Source organism: Furipterus horrens, unplaced genomic scaffold (genome assembly GCF_987537825.1).
Source record: "Furipterus horrens unplaced genomic scaffold, mFurHor1.1.pri manual_scaffold_5, whole genome shotgun sequence".
Taxonomy (NCBI): Eukaryota; Metazoa; Chordata; class Mammalia; order Chiroptera; family Furipteridae; genus Furipterus; species Furipterus horrens.
Genome location: NW_028327175.1, coordinates 191,934,013 through 191,955,200, shown reverse-complemented (window position 1 = coordinate 191,955,200; position 21,188 = coordinate 191,934,013). Strand labels below are relative to the sequence as shown.

Genomic DNA, 21,188 nt, shown 5'->3' with positions numbered 1-21,188 from the left:
GTGAATAAGCAAAATGTGTTATATACATACAATGAACTATTACACAGGCTTTAAAAGAAAGGAAATTCTGACACATGCTATAACATGCATAAACATAGAGGACATTATACTAAGTGAAATAAGCCAGTCATTAAAGGACAAATACGGTGAGTTTATTAATATAAGGTACCCAGACTAGTCGAATTCACAGATAGAAGCTGAATGATGGTTACCAGGGTCCAGGGAAGCGGGGAATGGCAAATTGTTGTTTAATGGTAAAAAAAAAGCTTCAGTTTTAAGACAAAAAAATAGTCTGGAAATAATAGTGGTAATGGCTGGACAACAACTTGAATGTCCTTAACACCAAGATCTCTAACTTAAAAATAGTTAAAGTGGTAAGTTTTATATTATGTGTATTACACCACAATTTGAAAAGTGACTGCTAAAACCTATTACTTTTACTTAAATAGTATTTGAAATTGTGACAGCTCAAGTCATTGTGATCCATATGATTGATTGTTCTTATTAGGTGTTTGAAATAAGGCTGAGATTTAGTATTTTTTAGGTCTAAGGTGAACTCAAAATTTTTTTTTTAATTTAAAAGTAGGATCCATACCTGATATAAAGCAAGAGAGTGTCCATATCTCTGGAGAGGTCCCCTTGACAGAGTTCCCACATTCCATATGTTGTTTTCTAAATTGTAACTAAAAAACAAGAAAAAAATAACTTCACAAGCTGAGATTCATTTTTGGTTTTTTAATTTGCAAACTCATAATTTCATGTACCATATTAGATATGTTTCATAAACACATTCAAGATATACCTACTCTAAATCAGCATTCAATCACCTAAATGTGTAACATACATTAACTTGACATGGCTATTTATTACTGGAATTAATTTGTTCAATTGCTTTAATAATTTCCACCAACTGCTTAACGTAAACAATAGTGAGCTGGTCTGTACATTTTTAATTTTACCAAACAAAAAAGACTGACAGCTGTCAGAGGGGATGGAGGCTAGGGGGCTGGGGGAACTAGGTAAAGGGATTAAGCAAAAAAATAATAATAATAAAGTCATGGACACAGACAACAGAATGGTGATTACCAGAGGGAAGGTGGGGTAGGAGCAGGTGGAAGAGGGTGAATGGGATAAATGGTGACAGAAGGAGACTAGACTTTAGATGGTGAGCACGCAATGCAATGTACAGATGATGTATTGCAGAATTGTACCCTTGAAACCTATATAATTTTATTCACCAATGTAACCACAGTAAGTTCAACTAAAAAGTAATAAAAATAATAAATAAATTTTGCAGAAGCAAAAAAACAAGCCAGCTTTGTCTTTTGGAGATAGATGGAAATTCTCTCCGTTTTTATAAAAGCCATTTGCTTTATATATTCATTTTTAGCCTTTTACATGCACTCAGCTCAGCATTATATAAATTAACCAAGAAGAATCGATTTCCTATGCACAAATATATCTTGTTTGCTGATCATTTGAGATTGTGTGAAATGAATCTTGTAAGATAGAAGCTTCTGTAAAAATAAGGTACTACTGGATTGCAGGATAAAAAATGAAAATTAATATTTGTTCTACTGGTCCAAAAATATACACATGAAAACAGAAGTTCCAAACTGTGGATCTCAAATGCTTATCTAACAGAATTCCAGTTCAGTTGTCCCCATCACATTCTACCCTCAAATCTCTTCAATTTGCCAAAATATTCAAAAGGAAGCACCCAGCCAAGAACGGATGAGGACCTTGTTTAAGAAGCTCACGAATAATTTTCACCTCCTCTTTTCTCTTTCTCCCTACCGCTCATCAGCATTATGTTTAACTTGTCTCTTACTCTGGAGTTAAGATGATACATGTGTATGATACAAATAAAGAACAATAATCAATTAGAACACACCTTCCTCAGACTCTCACTGCTGCATCTACCTCCCTGTCAGTATCTGCAACCATGCGACGCTTTCCGCCAAGTTGCCATATATTAAGACTTGACAAATTATTTCCGTGAAGGGCCCGAGAGTAAATATCTTAGGCCTTGTGGACCACCTTGATCTTTCATATTCTTCTCTGTTCTTTCTTACAGCCCATTAAAAATGCAAAAACCAGTTTACTTTATTTTCACGGTCTTTTTTATTTTAATTAATCATAGTTAATATCCTTAGTTTCCACATTTAAAACTCATTTCTTCAGGTTCTTTTCATATATTATATTAGTAATTCACTTTAATCCCACCAACTCCTTTCAATTCTTTCTATTATATTTTATGTCATATATTTTGTTACAGAATTTTAATTATACACTTAAGTATTTACCTAAAACTCTTCCTCCCTCTCCACAGAATTTATTTTATACTTTAGTTAGACATATTCAGTCATAGTTTTAAAGCAATCCCCTCTTATAAGCAGAATTTTCAAATACCCGAAAGTAATAGGGCTAATAATTTTAGTGTGTAGGGTCACCAGATAAAATTCAGGATGCCCAATTAAATATGAATTTTAGATAAATGACAAATAATTTTTAGTATAGGTAGAACCCATGAACTATTTGAGACAAAATTTAAAAAGAATATTGCAAGGGTCCACTGACACTAAAAAAATTATTCGTCGTTTATCTGAAATTCAAGTTTTCCTGGGTGTCCCATATCCTTATCTGCTACACCTGGCAACCTACTGGGGGCACAGCATTACAGCATGCTGTCCAGGGTCAGCTCTGCTGGGCTGAAGCCCAGCTTGCACCAGTTATTACATATTATGCTTTTCACTCCTGAAAACATTGTTAATCCAACTTTTCTTCCTATTTCCTCTTTTATTCTTTCATTATTGAACATCCATGAAAAACAATCACCAGCTGAAAGAAATCAGATAAAGCTGCCATCCATGGGATTCCCTTTATCATCCAATCCTGCAGAGGACAATCTCTTCTGAGACTACGGTAAATGAATAATGTATTTTATAATACTGGCACTGTTCTCCCAACAAAAGCTTGTAAAATAAGTCCAAAGTAAAAAAAAAAAAAAAAAATACAGGTAAATTAATTTACAGGACTAACAAAGTATTTTTATATAAGCGACTACACTTCATTTTGAAAAAACTAAAATGTGGCAGAAATCATAATGTCTAATACAGGCCCGGCCTCTCCTTACATTAAGTTAATATTTTCTTACTCAGAATTTATTAAAAGCGCCCTAGACAGGTTTTACGAAACAAACCTATATGCACAATGACAAATACTTAACTACTGAACTTACAGATTCTCAGATCAGTTCCATGTAGCATATATTATAGAACCTATCACAAAAATAAACATTCATAAATTTGGACAGTAATAAAATAGGCATTTAGGATGGTCTTATTACCAAAAACAAAAAAAAATCAGCTTAAATAATAGATTGTAAAAATCTGGAAAAAAAATACTCACTTCAGGACCATTTGGAAAGAACTGTAGTTAAAACTATATCCACCGATCACCCACATAAACTTCCCGTGTAAAACTGCTTTATGGGAAGCCCGACCCACAGAAGGACTGAAGGGTTTAACATTTGGCAGAATCCAGTACGACTCGGTGGAAGGAACATTCAAAGAACAATCAGGACCTGACAAAAAAAATTAAACAGCACAAGAGATTAAACAAAGAACTTGGATTAAAAACAAAACCAAAAAATTAGCAATTTAATTAGTAATTAAATTAGTAAGGAAATTGTAATTCCATGCTCATCATATTAGTAAATTATATCATAAATGGTCTAAACTACAACTTAAAGGGAAAATTCTAACATGAAATGTAATGCCTGGGGTGGGCAGGGAGCCTTCAAATCCGACTCAGTCAGACTCAAATACTTTCAAATAAATATAATCTGAAAGAACTGTTTAAGTAATATAACATTTCATAATTACTTTAGGCTGCTAGAATATTAGAATGGAAAACAATGTACTCAAATCCAAGTTCTGTGTCACTTACTACAGGTGTGCCCTTAAGCAAGTCTGTTTACCTTTCCCATCATTAAGCCTTTATCTATAAAACAGAAATAGCAATCTACCCTCTAAGGGTTATTATAAATATTTATTTTTTTAAAAAGACAGTGGAGATTTTAAAGCATTTGTAAAGTGCAAACTATTAAACATATATAAAAATAAAATTACACTTTTTCTCAGCATTATTAAGAATAGCAAAACTGGTTTCAATAGGGAAAGCTTATTATTCTCAAACAGAAAAAAAAATATTATGTATAATAAACTTATATTAATTAGCACAGGATAACTTAAATGCTAGTTGAAAACACTGCCTTTTCCAATCCATATTCATGTTACTCATGAGTCCTGTTTCCCTCATCTGTAAAATGTAGGAGAAACTAGCCTAGATCAGTCTTCCTCAAATGTAAGTAATGGAATAAATGCTCCTAAAGGAAATATATTTTCAACAAACTTAAATATGTTCAAATAAAAACTAGACATAACCTCCTTATGTTTAAAGTTCATTTATAAATATAAAATCAACATAAATTTACAAATTATATGTATATATAAACAAACTTATAAAACCAATAAACTTAAAGTATATTTATCAGGATAGATGATGTTTTGCTCTAACTAATTTATTGGTCCTAGGGTGAAAGTGATAGCAATTCTTCTAGTACATTTTCCCACATAACTTTAGGATAGCTACATTATTTTGATGATATAATTCTCCCATCATTTTTCCTTCCTCTATCCTGTAAAACCCTTTTCAATTCATATCATCATTTGACCTTCACTTTTCACAAAAGCATCTGTACACGTCCATAATTTTCTTTTGAGTCTATAATAAGAAATACTCCTTGGTCCCAACTTACCAGTCAACACAAAGGCTGGTGTTACAATCAAGCGGCATTTTTACTCAATTATGAGACCAATCACTCGATCTTAAATTTTCTTATATCAAAAAATTATAGATGATCATTGAATCACGAAATTTAAAAACTTCCAAACTGGCTTTAATGTGAGAAACATTAGCCTAGATACACTTTTCATCTGTTTATCTGTTCACTCACCCATTCATTCATTCATTCATTCATTCATTCATTCGTTTGTTATCTTCAAAGTCCTTTTCAAAGCTTACATCCTGCGTCTGCCTTTTTCAAGTGCAACTAAGTATCACTCTCGATTATCTCTCTGATAATGACACAATCTTTTAAACTGGATATAAAAAGTGTTATTTTTGAGTGAAAAGATTCTGAACCATTCTGTGTTAATCAAAGAAATGAAAGGCACACGCTCATTTAAATTTAAAAAAAATCTTTAACTACAATTCTGAATCACGACTCATTTAACTTGAGTTGACAAACAATAGCCCACGAGCAGAATTCACCCCACTCCCTGTTTTTGTAGATGAGGTGTAATTAGAACGCAGTATGTTCAGTCATTTAAGAATTGGCTGTGGCTACTTTTGCACCCCACCAGCAGAGCTGAGTAGTTGCAACAGAGAGACCATACATACGGTCAACACAGCCAAGAGGATGTACTACGTGGCCCTTTACACAGAAGCGTGCCAACCTCCAATTTAACTGAAGAGAACGAGAGCTGATGGGCATTATACGCAACTACTATTCCTATTGATATAAATTTTGTATTTTGTGTTCTTAAAAAAGGAAACGTGGATTTAGTTTAAACCATGCAAATCAGGAATAATAAGCAAATAGAATTAAATGTTAATAATAGGTGAACTTGGTAAAGGACATTCAAATATGCTTTGCTATTCTTATTCTTGCAACTTCTCTATTAGTTTGAAACTCTTTCTAAATAGAAAGTAAAGAAGAGTTACCAGGCAAAGGCGCAGAGTTGTATGCAGTCAAATAATGCCAGGGTAAGACACGACCAAGTTTGACAGGCCTTAACGGCAAGTAAAATTCTTAAGAATCGGGGATACATGAACTCTTCCCTAAAGCAAAATATTTCAGAGCAAGTGCGTGGAAGGCTGAGTAATGCCGCCCCCCCCCCCCAAAAAAAAATATCTAGGCCGTAACCAGTGGAACCTGTGAATATTTACCTTATCTGGCAAAAGGGGCTTTGAGATGGGATTAAATGAAGGATCTTGAACTAGGGAGATTTTCCTGGATTATCAAAGTAGGCTCTACATGTAATCACAACGGTCCTATTAAGAGAGAGAGACTTAACTCCAGAAGCAGCAGCAATGTGGCCACAGAAACAAGATGCTGGGCTGCAAGCTCTAAAGATGGAGGAAGGGAAAGGGAGGCAAGGAATGTGGGGACGGCTGCTCTTAGAAGCTGGGCAAGTCAGGGACAGAGGGCTGCCCTCGAGGCGCCAGAGGGGTGCGGCCCACACAACGCCTTGGTGCTGGCCCAAGGAAACCAGTTTCAGACCTGGAACCTCCCAGGGGTCCGTTTGTGGGAACCTGTGATAGCAGTTCGGGGAAACTAACACGAAAAGCTAATTACATCAATTACTTTAAACTAAACATTTTTTAATAGAGAAAACAGGATTCTAGTTGTTGGGGTTTTTTTTTTTTAATTTTACTGTAATCTATTCTACACACAAGAAAATAGCAGTCACAATTCTTATCTTTGTTTCTACCACGTTTTATGTAACTTCCAGAAATTATCAGAAGGAACAGTCTATCACCAACTCTACAGATTGCTTTTATTTTACTCTGAATTAATACATTTATAAATAGAATGAAAGATTTATGAAGACTTGAAATTTTAAAGAAAATTAATGCCATAATTTGTAGCTTTCTGCATTGTATAACTAAAATGATTTAAAATGTAAATTTATAAACTGAATATTAATTTAAAACACAAATAATTGTAAAGAACATTTGATATACACAAGGCCTTCGCCAGCCATTTAAACGCTAACATTTATACCTACATTTAAGGCCACCCGAGACTCCCTTTTTATACAAACATGTCCATGAAAACCCTTCTCCCACTGCCTCGCCTGGCCCCTGATACAATAACCCTGCATAACTCTCCCTGCACAGCTTCTATGGGTCAGTATGGGACTCTCCCCAAGATGAGCGGATCTCAGCTGTCTTGAAAAAGATGCAATAAAATAACTCATATTACAGTGGGTTTTCATAAAGATTGAATATGCTACCTTTTCCACAGATCATGTGTAGTATCATGATTCAAAGAGCATAAATGAATTTCTAAGGCGTTAGGGACAGGTTGCTGAGAGACTGATTCTTGAGGGGAAGGCTGGTCTAGATAATCATCCAGTGGAGAATGATAGGCTGATCCCTCTCAAACGTATTTCTCCAGCCCCACAATCTCTCTTGAATTCCAGATGTAAAGTCAAACAACCTAAATGACATTTCCACTTGAAGGTCTACTGACATATCTAATGATCATCTCTAACTTGACATGTCCAAGACCAAAATCTTGATGTTTCTCTCCCAGATCTGATCCTTGGCCAGGGTTTATCATCTCAGAAAACGGCACTTCATTCACCCCGTTGCCCAAGGCAAAGACCTTGACTCTATTCTTGAGTTCTCTCTTTCTCCCACACCCCGAGTCCAATCCACCAATAAATCCTGGAGTGACATTCACTAGGTGTGCAGGGATACAGCCTCTCTGATCGTCCAACCATGGAAATGCTTTGATGAAGCAGATGCCGCCCCGTATACCCACGTACCCAGTCTTCCCTTCCCAGCTTCCCTGACCCCTCCTGAGATGATCCAGACCTCTGCACAAGGGACAACTAAAGGCACAGCACTGTTCATGCAGGACCCTGCTCCAGGCTGAGGTCAGCATCTATTTTGGTTGGCTGGTGCCTGAGTATCCGTACCTTACACTCGTAAATATTTTTAAATTCTGTCACCTCGACCAGACACCAACCACTAATACCTTCCTTGACAATTAGCATCCTACTCCAAGCCACCATCCACTGTCACCTGGACTATTACAACAGTCTCCACACCAGTCTCTTTATTTCCATTTTTCCATTCTTGCTCCTTTCCCGTCACATCAATGCTCCACAATGCAAGCAGAATAATTAAAAATATAAATCTATACCTATCAAATCCCTATTCAAAATCTTTCAATCATTTCCCATCAGACTTAAAATAAAATGAAAAGTCCTTAATAGAGTCTCCAGCCCCCACATCATCAGCCTCAGTATACACTTATTAAATGAATGAATAACTGTAAGTAATCTTAGAGCTAGAAAAGATTAAAAGCATGAGCAAAGAGTCAAACCTAACTTTCCTACATATTAGCTGTAAAACGCTGGGCGAGCTCCTTAACTTCTCTAAGCTTCAGTTTAATAATGAAAATTATAGCTAAAAGAACATAGCATTCTGTGAATATAAAATGAGATTGGACTTAATACTATAATAAAAGCTTCATAATAGTAACTTTAGTGTTATTATTAAGTCAATCCCCTCAATTTATACACAAGGAGACTAAATATAATTAAATCTACAGGCAAAAAGTAGTTAATGAAGACTTGTTATCAGATATTATAAATATATATACCCAAAGAACGCAGTAAAATCTCAAGCCAAAAATTCCTGTAATCATAAGTAAATCAAATTAGCAGATAACAAAGGACAAAACCTAGAATAAAGTGCTACAAAGTTTTGGGAGTTTTTCCAAAGTAATCCCAGACCTACTGAATTACATTGTTTCTTCCTTCCCCAGGTATTGTAATTGTTTTGCACTGAAGGAAGTTTTCCTAAAGGACTCTATCTCTGATTTTATAATGGAAATCAGTACAAATTTTTTTATTTCTTTTACACAAATTAAAATTATAAAAATGACACTGTTTCCATAAAGAAAGATAAAAATTTAATGTCTTCAAGTGAGTGAAACAGCAATTCCCTGCAGGTGCCCCAAATTTATGAACAGACTGATACACAAATGTCTGGTATTACCAGAAAAACTGTAACTGCTGTGTACAAAGACGCAGAATGGGAAACCTTGCAGTAAAATTTTATCTCCTCCAACAAAGAGACAATTGCGTTGTTCCTTTTTCTGATTAATCTTTTAACAGTCAGCTTTGATTTCTCAAAGCAAGAATGAGTCGGAGTGGAGTTTCTTTATATCTTTTAAAGTAGGTAAAGAAACCAAATATAAGGGATTTGGGGGGGAGAAGAATCTTGCTCCAGAATTTTAGACTTCTTTTTTTTATTTTTATTTATTTATTTTTATTTATTTATTTATTTATTTATTTATTTATTTATTTATTTATTTATTAATTATTGTATCTTTTCCATTACCATTGAGTCTCCTTATACCCCCTGCCCCCCGCAATCACCACGCTGTTGTCCATGTTCGAGAGTCCTTTTCCTTTTTTGCTCAGCCCTTCCCCCAACCCCCTGCCACAGAGGTGTCAGTCTGCTCTCTATCTAGACTTCTTTTTGATACAGTTTTGGCTCATACCTTTAATTCATAGTTAATCTATGTCATCGTGAAAAAAAATATTTTCTATTAAGGCACGTAAGTAAAAGGCCAACTTTTATTTCTCTTCTTTTGCCAGTTCGCAGTCAGAAACATTACAGATACTGCTCACTTTGGACTCTATCAGATGCAGTTGTTAAGCTGCACAGCTGTAACTAACGCTACACTGCAGACCAACTTGTTATTTTAAATAATTCTATTAACAGAAAACAAAAATATATATATACCCTCTAACTGTATCCCTAGGGTTAGCTTATCAGTTGGATTTCTTTAGTTGTAAGACACAGAGACTGATTTTGGCTAGAAAAAAGAGACTTTATTGAAAAAACATGGAGAAATTCAGAGAATTCTACAGATGCTGACAAACGGAGCTTTGTCTTTCCATCAACACTACTCCTAATGCGTGAAAAGCAGTATCGCAAACAGAAACTGGATTGCTCCACTCATTTATGGATGGGCTGTTTCCAGCTCCTGGCTATTGTAACTAATGCTGCTATGAACATAGGGGAGCATAGGTCCTTTTGAATTGGTGATTCGAGATTCTTAGGGTATATTCCCAGTAGTGGGATTGCTGGATCAATAGGCAGTTCCATTTTTAGTTTTTTGAGGAAATTCTATACTGTTCTCCACAGTGGCCACACCAGTCTGCATTCCCACCAACAGTGCAGTAGGGTTCCCGTTTCTCCGCATCCTCGCCAGCACTTGTTGCTTGTTGATTTGTTGATGATGGCCATCTGACTGGTGTAAAGTGGTATCTCATTGTGATTTTAATTTGCATCTCTCTGATGGCTAGTGATATTAAGCGTCTTTTCATATGTCCATGGGCCATTAGAAAGAAAGAAGGAACTCCTACCTTTTGCAACTGCATGAATGGAGGTGGAAAATATGCTGGGTGAAATAAGCCCGGCAGTGAAAGACAAATACCATATGATCTCACCTATAAGAGGAATCTAATGAACAAAACAGAACCACGGGCACGGAAACATGAAACAGACGGAAAGTGACCAGAGGGGAGCAAGAGGGGATTAATGGTGGAAAGAAGGGGAAGGGACTAGACAAAGAACACGTATGAATGACCCACGGACGTGGACAACAGGCTGGGGACTGACTCTGGGAGCAGAGGTGGGGGATGGGCGGAGGACGGCAAAGGGGGAAACACTGGAACAACTGTGACAGAATAACAATAAAAAATGATGTAATAAAAAAATTAAAATTAAAAAAGAAATTGGATTGCTAATAGGAAAGGGAAAATATGCTGAGAAAGGAGATTTGAAGAGAGGCATATGTAAGTTACCTGTATCATGTCAGAAATGCTCTTATGATTTAGTATGTGTACTAAATCCGAAGGTCTCCAATAACAGGCCAAATGAGATAACATCAATGCAAGAATCCTATCTTCTAATGTCATTAGAAAATTTTTATTTTGTTTCAGTCTCCAAAGTATTCTAAACACTTTCAAAGTCATAAAACCAATCTCCAAAGGCCTGGTATCAATATCAGTGTATTTTAAATGTCCACATAGTAAATGTTTATAGAACAATGAATTGTGTGAGTAGCAAACATCAGACTAGGTCTGTCCCGAGAACACTGGGTCCTTAGGGTCCAGGTCAATGATACTACCACAGTATGAAAAGAAACTTCTATTAGCAAAGATCGGTGGCTTCCAACTATCCATTTTTGCGCTGTGGGAGGCTTAAAACAAAGCTTTCCAGACTTTGGTTCTGATGAGTTAAAACTGACAAATACAGAGTTATCTAGGGCTGAGAGCAGGATTTACTTATCCTACTTCTCCAGGTCAGAGACAACAGAACAAGGGTTCGTAAATACTGCAACATTAAGCAAACGTCTATAAGGAAGGAACCTAGATGTCTAGCACAGAATGTTCTGTGAATTGTGTTGTGACCCAGAGCTCTTATACACTATCCTGAAGTAACTAACTCTGTCCTAATATATAACTAACCCAGAAGAGGTTACTTTTGGATAAAATATTCATGGGTTTGAGTTAAAAGATTTTCTATGTTTCTAAAAGGAACAGAATTACCAAATCTGTACAACTCTAATGATGCCATAGAGTTGAAGTGTGTTCCGGTGGTCAATACTGCCACCCGATGGCAGATGTTAAAATCTAAAACCAGGGGAGTGCAGCAAATACAAGACAAAGAATCCAAGAACCCAGTGCTCGTATCCAGCTGTTTTTCCCAGTATTTGAAATTCTGTTTTCTATGTCAAGCAAATTGCATAACTTACTGAAGTACTAGTCTTTCTCAAACATCTGCATTTAAGTGTCCACATATGAATACACTGACAATCTAATACATTTCTAATTCATTTGTTCAATCAAAAAAGAAAGAAAAAGAAAAGGAAATTGAGTGCCTGCTACATGTCAGACACTACAGAGGTGCTGGGGACAGAAAGGTGATGAAAATACAATCATTTCAACTCCATGGAGTTTACAGGCCAGGAGGAAAGCTAATCAAAGAATCACACAAATATAAATGTGGCAAGTGCTGTACAGTCATAAGGTAGGGCCCCATGAACACATGTAACGGGGATCTCTGGCCTGGTCTTAGGGTATCAGTGGAGCAGGCCTTGAGACAGGGAGGGACAGAGGATAGGCAGGCGACTGCAGGGAGCCCAAACAAAGTGTGACTTTAAATGAAGAACCAGAGGCACCGTACAAAACGATCACATTACATGACTTACATGCTCAGGCATTATCTTTCAACCAGTAGTTTAAAGGCTGAAAACTCCAGTCCTCCTATGAGAACTGTGTCTGAACTAGATTGAAAAGAAACATTGGAAACACAGAGTGTACCCTAAAGACGTTTAAAAGGACCAGACGGCAGACCTGAACAGGACATTCTGGAACAGGAAAGAAACAAGGACGATCTTCAAATGGTTAAGTACGCGATATGTAAAAGATGGGAACCTATTTCTCATCTCTACAGTATAGGGGGAAAATGTTCTGCTGTAATGGATTAAGGAAAAAATCATCCCGGAAGCCTGCTGGTTTGTCTCTACCTTGTCTGATCTCAGCAAACATTTCACGTTGCGAAGTTTTTCTGAGTAGACAGGAGAGGACTTATAGAGCCCGTTCCTTGCCAATTATGGCAACAATCTATACTTTAAAATATTTTACTTCAATGTATTTGTGGGGGAGATAGCCATCATTTGGACCCCCATTCCGAGGTTTGGGAAAAGCTCTCAGTATGTGGATTTTGTTCAGAAACAGGATCCCTTCCCACTGCTCGAATCAGAGAAGTTGAATTCTTTATCGCAGCCCCTCCTGGCAGCCCTGGGGAAGGTAGGACCTAGGCTGAGCCCAGCAGATGCTCCTCAGCAGGACTTCACATCCTCCTCAGATGGGACCCAAAGCGTGGGGACAATTTAGAATCCCTCCGTCCGTGCCCGCCGTGGGCAGCAGCCACAGGAAGGAGCCGGGGGTGGCAGTGATGGGAGACCCTAATCGCACCGTGTGTGGCTCTGCCTCGCTGGGGTCCCGCTTAGCCCTCTGTTGCACCTGCCCCTCGCCAACCACATCCCTCCAGCCCTGTATCCCTTCAGTGAGCCACTCCACATCATCCCGTGTCTTAGTGAGGGCGCAGGCGCAGAGAACCAAAAATAAGTTGCATAAAAACGCTAAGAGTTCATTTCTCATGAAACATTCTGGTTGTAAGTGAGCACGTGCTACTTGGGGACCAGAGTTACTGCCCTGTACCAGCCATCGGGGAAGGTCTCGATGTCCTAACATTCCCACACAGCACTTCCACGCCCGTCCTCCTGACCTAAGCTGAGTACAACAGCCCTACCAGCCACAAGGAAGGCTGAGAAACGAAGTTTGTAGCTGGGAAGCCACGTGCTCAGCCAAAAAAACTCAGTGGCTTGTGGGAGAGAGTCTCCGCCATACCATCCAATAACTACATTTTCTGCTCAAATAAGCCAGAACTGCCTCTGCCGCTTACAATCAAAGACTTCCAGTGATTCAGATACGTTTTTGTATGTAAAAGGCAGAAACCTGCAGCCATTATGATTAGGGAGTGGATTGGGGGCAGGGGGAGGAGGGGACTCCATACCTTGACGGCTGCTTTGAGGGAACGTTCTACTGTGTTCTGTACTTAGGAACATAAATCCAATTTGTTGTATCTTAATTTTGATGTCTTCCAAAAATTCCTCACCTATCCCAATGTTCGGAAGCCGTCTTGAAAGAAAAATGCTTTTCACAGTTGCCTTTTTCCCTCCTTTGACTTATTAAGACTTACACAAATTGCATTATGTGAAAAATGTCACAGAAGCAGATGAGTCCACACGGGCCCCTATCCTCCAAGCAATCTATTTAATATGCATATCTCGTTGGCAGGTGCACATCGTGACAAAATTTAAACATCATAAACTAAACCTGTAGGCCTTTCAAAAATGCTGCATTTAGCATTTCTATCTTCTCTACGACTTCGGCTTTCGGGTTTTGTAAGTACTTTCTACAGGAAAAGGGGGACGACTGACTTTAATGGTGCTATTTATCCTTCAAATATACTCCTATGTAATCTGGAAAAATGCTTCAAATGGTAAAAAGATGCAAGTAGATGGTTCAGGAAGAAAGAGTTAGCTGAGAGAATTAAGGGAGAAGGAAGGAGTGTAGTGATGGCTGAGCCGAAGTCTCAGGAAGGGCTCCAGAGAAAAACTAAATTTAAAGAACAAGAAAATGTGAAGGGTAGGACAAGCACTAGAGAATGTTTAATAAGGGAACTCAAGACTTAATAGATCCCTGGCTGGTGTAGCTCAGTGGATTACGCACCGGCCTGTGAACCAAAGTGTCGCCGGTTCAATTCGCGGTCAGGGCACATGTCTGGGTTGTGGGTCAGGTCCTCAGTCAGGGGCACATGAAAGGCAACCACACATGGATGCTTCTCTCCCTCCCTTCCCCTCTCTCTAAAAATAAATAAAATCTTTTTTAAAAAAGACAATATAAAGCTAGATTTTTCCTCTGTGTTCTCTTAATAAAAATCTCAATTTCTAGGCCACAACACTTGGGGTTTTTTTTATATGAGCATAGAACCAAACAGAATAACCAAAGTTAACCAACATAAAAGTATAAAAGTATAAAAGCAGCAACAATCTTTAACCCAAAGAATCTAGTTCCAAATAACACATTACAAAAATACAGCCAGATTTTGGATCTCAGAAAGATGGCCCCCTTAGCTCTCATTTTCAAATATCTCTAGTTCTTTGACCATTTCCCAGAGGGCCTAGAAACAAATCTCTTTTATTTTCCACTCAGTGATTCCTCCACATTCTACGTATCAGAAATGAAAACCTCATTTTCCCCCTAATGAGTTTGGTCATTGTCCCAAATTCCGTAAATACAGACTCAGGGATCAGGTCTGAAGCTCAAAGGAATCAAGCAACGTGATATCTCTTTCACCAGGCACTCCGCCCTCAAGATATTCCATTAATTCAGAGATCAATTCTTTAATTGTTAAGAATGAGTAATGACACAAAATGTATTATTTCTATAATATTTGATAATTTATTTTAAAATGTCTATATAAAACTATTCATAGTATCGCTTTGTTTTTCCTTCCCCGTTTCCATTTGCTTATAAAAATTGGAATTTTTTATGATTCGAGGCATTACTGAAGAGAATAATAAAAAGGGAAAAGCCAGCAAAACAAAGGATATTATTTTGAACCAGATCTATATGACAAAACCCCCAGAAAATAAAGCATTTCAAGGAAGGATGAATAAAATAGAGAACGAGAAAAGGCAGGCATGATCATAGAGAACAGTATACACAAATGTTTCCCCTTTTGTTCCCAGGACTGTGGAAATAAAATGAAAATGAATAGCAGTGTGAAAAACGCTACACGTACAAGCTATACCTGTCTCTCTCAGACCTTAAATATATTCTTGATATACCATGTTCTCCTTAGAAAATAACATTATTTTAGTTTCAAGACTGACGTGAACAAATGAAAAAAGATACTTCAAGGCACTTTTTAGGAGAAGAAAGGTCACAAATTATTAAAAGAGCCACTTAATAAATGACAAGTCCCTGTAATTAAAGAACATTGAAAAATTTCTGTCTGTCATAATCATACTAGCTAATCAAATTCAATTCAATGAGTAATCACTGGTATTTTATGTGGTCGGAGAAACTAATCTTTTTCTGAGATAACATGGGTTTAAGGTGGGCATAATTTTCAGAGCCGACAATAATGCCTTGAAGTGGGTACTGAGCACACTTAGTAACGTGTTTTTAAAACCTGTCTCAACAATGATGAATACAACTATGAGAACCACAGTGCCTTTGGTTTTTACATAGGTCTGAGAGCAACTATTGCTACAACTGTATTTTAATAACACATGAGCATGTCAATTGCTAATATGTTATTTTATAAGTCAAAGTTCCCTCCATCAACAGGATCAACATGTTTGCACAAAATAAGCTCTCAATATGTCAATATAATTAGCACAAAGTAGGCTATGGATGGACAAGTATATGGACAACGGGCCTCTCTTCATTTAATTCCACAGTGATAAAATTTATCATTTTATACCCAATATTTAAGTACACTGAAACTCTTCAATGTAGTCTAAAAGTAATCTTTAATGATAGATATTTATAAAAACTGTTTAGAAATTCTTCCTCGGGAATTTTTTGCATAGTAGCTGAAATACTCTGGTCTACTGTTTAAATACGCTATGATCTTTTAAAAAGAGCCACAAGAGGGCAGTATTTCCTAAGAAATGTTTACTGTAGGCATCTATTTTTTTGCAATAAACTCTTTACCCATCATAAATCAACTTTGAATGCACCATTTGTTCATTTCAGTCAAGTCATTAAGCCTTTGGAGATTCATAATGATCACACACCTACAACTTAAAAAACAGCTTCGTATATAACCACTTGACTCTCAAAAGAGCAGGTAGACAAAATCTATACCAATTCTATTTTGAAGAAGCAAACTATTAAGAAGTTGATTTTTGTCAACTGAATAGTCAAAAAAACTATGAAGAAGCTGATTGTTAACTGAACATTCTAAAAACAAAGAAATGAGATTCCAGTGTTGCAAACGTTAGCAAAACATCTAGATGAGAGATTTGTATTAATCTCTCAGATACATGAATCAGTTTCAAAATGCATGACGGCACGCATGCTTACCTTGCCAACTGTCGTTGCAGACACACGATTTTTCTCCGGTGAGGTCACAGTAACCGTGGTCTGGGCTGCCGCAATTGGCTTTACAGTAAGGAATATCACAGGCTTCGCCCTTCCAGTATTTATCACACTCACAATATACTTGGCTTGGAACGGAGACGCTGGTTGTACACTTCCCATGACCAGAGCAATTGTTAGGACAAGAATTGATTCTGTAAAATATAATTCATATACACTCAAAGCCAAGATAGTTGAAAAAGAATTCTGGTTGATATTGTGTAAGCTTCATAATTTTATGTCCTGTTATATACCTCACGTAACACAATGTCACAATGTGACTTCAACTTTTTACTCTGTATCCTTTTACCCCTAATGCAATTCACTTACATTTATTTGCAGCTGGCTTTAGTTCGTCCAATGAGTTTACTTGGCTACCAAGACTCCAAACTTCCAAGGACTACACTTCCAAGGACATCATCTGAGGGACATATACACAGTCCCAAGCACAATACTCTGTAAAGACTTCAGTACTCGAATGTTTTGAATATATATATATTACAGAAAAAAAATGTTTAATACATAAATACCTGAAACTTCATGAGAAGCCAAGATATAACTTGTTATATAATACTTAAGTAGCATGCTACCATCTATGTGCTGTTATATAGAAATGAGACATTTGTCAAACATTATTTTAAGGCCCTTTAACCAACTCATACGTTCTGCTATTATTCATTCTCCCTTGCATACATACTTGAGACAAATGGATTCTATCATAAATTGCTGATTCAAGACACTTAGAATGTTTTATTCCTGATGAAAATTTTCTGGCTATCATTTTCAACACTCCTAAAAGACGAAAAAAAATGTACTGACTTCCTCTGTTCCATTCCCTGAAAGCAATTCTGGCTACTTCCTTTTGCCCTTGGACTTTCAGATTTAAAAAAAAAAAAAATATATATATATATATATATATATACATATACACACACACACACACATATGTATGTGTATATATATGTATGTGTGTATATATATATATATATGATATAAAATGTCAGGCACATAATAGATTCTCAATAAATTTATTTTTGGTTTCGAGGAAAGACTGCGCTATAACCACCTACCTACCGTTATCCCCTAATTTCCTCATGAGTAAAATGGGAAAAATACCTACTTGACAGAATTGTAAGGAGCGTTAAAGAACGGAATAGACACAGAGCACCCAGTCCCGTCGGGGTGCCGAGGACCGTGAAAACTCGGCCCCCACCCCGCACCTCGGCGCACAGGAAGGCAGACGACGCCTTGCAACCCCGCACACCTGCAGCTACGAGCCAGGCTGCGCTCGTTCGCGTTGGTTTACTTAATCGTTTTGCGATGACTGTAAATTTTGTAATTCATTTTCAACCAAACGTGTCACCACAGAGTCCTGAGATTTAGAATTTATCCTAATGCAAGCTTAGACAGTATTTTGAGGCCTGTTATTAACATTTTCGGTCACGAAGAGCTCCTGTATATTTTGAAAATTAACACAGTACCCCATTGAGCGTATACATTTACAGAGACAATGAACTCTTTTAAGTCCAATTATACAAATCATGACAAATACGAAATTTCAGAAAAAAATACTTACGAATAAAAAATGTTGAAACCAGTTAGATTATACGCGGCATCACTAAAAAAGTGTAACAGTGCGTAGCCGGACGTTGTGACAACTTCGGGCACGCTTTCGTTTCCCCGTATTTCAGGGACTATCAAACCGCTGTAAGAGAGCACAATCGGACGTTGTGTGTATTAACGTACATATGACTGTTCATCACATCAGATTCACTCAAAATTGCTCTTCTCAGAATCACGTGGTGTCGCTATGAGGACGGGCAACTGGAAGGAGAACACAGCTAAGGCGGGTCCTAGCCGGCCCTGCCCCGGGGGCCCCCCCGGCTCTGAGGTCGCTGTCGCCGCACTGCATTTCCTTCTCTCCGTTTGGGCTGCAACGTCCTGTTTCTCCCTCTGTCCTGCTATCCATCCCCTCGTAATGCCACAGGCCGGTCTTCTACTTTCCTTCACACATCAACCCTCCCTTAAAGCCACCGTGGTAGTCTAACAAGTGGCCTTCGCGCTTTACTTGTTCCCCCTGGTTGAAAATTCTGAAGCTGAAAGGAACAGCCCCCTCCAGCTAGGTGACTACGATGACATCCTAGTGAAAGTGGCTCACTGCCAATATACTAGTCCAGGGCATCTAAAAATACACACTTCTTGTATTTCTTTAAAACGTTGCTTACTTATACAAATTATATCAATATAGAACTATTCCAAATATATCGTTATGCACTTAAAATATGCACACGCACAAAAAAACTAACTTGGTGGAGGGAAATAGAAATGTGCAAAAAGGAAGAATTTAAGTTAATAACGGCGACTTCTCCCTTTTTAACGCCTATTTATTCATGGAGAAAAGCTGAATATCTTGATTTATTTACACCATACTAGTCTCTCGAAATCTGGGAAAACATGCCATTTGAGAAAGAAAGGATGCTGCTAACAACAAATGATACCCCTAAGAGCAGCCCGTTCTGTTACATACTGTTAAACCCATGTTAGGGACCACCAGGAACTGACGTCCCTCATTCATATATTTGACAAAACAAAACAAAATATTATCGTCAATTAATTTGGCAAAGAGTCTCAAAAACAAACAAAAAGTAATCAACTCTTAATGCTCTGAGAGCAATTATTACATCTACTAGCATGTGAAGGAACCAAAGATTTTAAAAGGAGACTGTCCATAGAATTCCAATTCCAGAATACCAGTCTTAGTTGTACGTGTGTACTTTTCATTATAGTGAGATTATATCAAAATGAGTACTTTGCTAAAAACAATATTCCCAAGCCTTTATAATAAAAAGTTAATCTCTCTGAAACAGTTAAAAAATATTTATTGCTTGGTTATCTGTTTATAAATATTTTAAAAGCACTAAATAAAGGAGGGTTTCCACCTCTTGCATAACACACCATGCAATTTGGACCAACCAACCCCGCCACTGACGTCAACTAGAAAAATGTTAAATTATATAAAAACAAACAAATCGGCCTGAATGTACTGGAGAACTAAGAAGATGAGGAGCCAAGGCACTAAGGCCCTTTCTCCTTACAGGCATTTGCTGATTTCAAAACTGGAGATGAGGTATGAAGGACTAAGGAGCTGGGGCTGTGGCACAGAGACAGGAAAACAAAGCATGGAAGCCAGGGGCCTCACATTGACCTGGGACCCCCCAAAGAACAGAAAGAAACATGATCTAGTCAAAGACAGGGCCTCCAGGGGGCTGCACTGCAGCCTCGGTAGGAATCATCTCAATGCCAGAATTTGTATTCAGTTGAGTGTGGGTTGCTGGTGTTCCCAGCCACCTCTGTAGGAATATAATATCTTTCTAGGGCTCAAATTATTACTACATATGATTTTATAAAAACATGATGCCCAGCACATGATTGTCCAGCACACAGTGAAATAAAGAACACTGCTCCAATCCAATCCAATCCAATCCATTGTCCACAATCTAAAAAGTCTTGCCTACAAAGTCCAACTTCTTTAGTGAGATACAGTGATTGAGGGATTATAAAACGAGAAAGTCAGGGTCTGACTCCATCACTTACCAGCTAGGCAACTGTGCTTCAATTCTTCACTTATAAAACAGCAATAATGGTACCCAACTAACAGGTTACCGTGAGGATTACCTGAGTTAATGTATAAAAAGAACACCTGCACCCTGTCTGTCATATAATCAGTTGATATCACTGACTACTGTTGATGGGGTAATCTGGCTCCTACCTATCCCTTTACATTTCCTATGATCAAGTTACTCATAACTACTTATTATTATCTATTATCCCAACATATAATGTTCTTTAGTATGTCTATGCCTTTGTACATATATAGGAAGCCGGGGTGCTTGGTGGTGGCAAATGTAGCTCAGCCCCTCACTGGAAAACCACTGGGAGCTTGGTGGCACGCAGGACCCACTCCACACATCGGTTTTCCTGTGGGGAACCAGGCCTGCATTTCTATAATAGTTAAAAGCATGCCTTCTGCTAAAGAACCCCCTCATCCTGGGCTGAGAACAACAGATGTTCAGCATGTAACCTTGAACCAGTCTCTTAGAGCCTATTCTGGGCCAATGTCTAAGAACAGGATGTGGCTAGACGAGTTATCATTATCATCCGTGCATGTTTAACATTCTTTTCTCTGTTATGTAAAAGTAATACTCATTTAAGGCAATGATTGGCACAATGATTCACAACTTTCTTGGGTGTAATCCACCTAAAGAATCAATAAAAGCCTGTTAAGGCAGAGGTAAGCTGCACTTTCTCCTCTAGAAAGTGGCCAGTTCTGTCCCCTCTTCTCCACAGGATTCTTGCAGTCGCTGTGCATTTATTCCCTCATCCACAACGTCGTGGACCCTGCTGGTCAGAGGTCCGGGACATACATATGTTTTTCTCTATCAAAATATCCTATCTGATCCTCATACTTTGCCTATCATTCTCCTACTCGTGATGAAATTCACCATGAATTAGTTACTTCTGAAATCAAATGGTACTCTTTCCAAAATCTGATCATAACATTTATTGTGCTATGTAAAAAAATCAGTT

At 37.7% G+C, this 21,188-nt stretch overlaps 1 protein-coding gene across 1 annotated transcript in view; it reads right to left on the bottom strand.

Moving 5' to 3' along the window:
• The window catches only part of ATRNL1 (attractin like 1), a 480,268-nt gene that overhangs the window by 435,806 nt on the left and 23,274 nt on the right, over positions 1-21,188 (bottom strand). Inside the window, exons 4-7 of the mRNA XM_090278658.1 lie at positions 18,178-18,306; positions 16,548-16,756; positions 3,412-3,586; positions 596-683 (exon numbers count right to left, since the gene is read on the bottom strand). Of these exons, the coding sequence (XP_090134784.1) occupies positions 596-683; positions 3,412-3,586; positions 16,548-16,756; positions 18,178-18,306 (601 nt within the window). The remainder of the gene's footprint in view (positions 1-595; positions 684-3,411; positions 3,587-16,547; positions 16,757-18,177; positions 18,307-21,188) is intronic.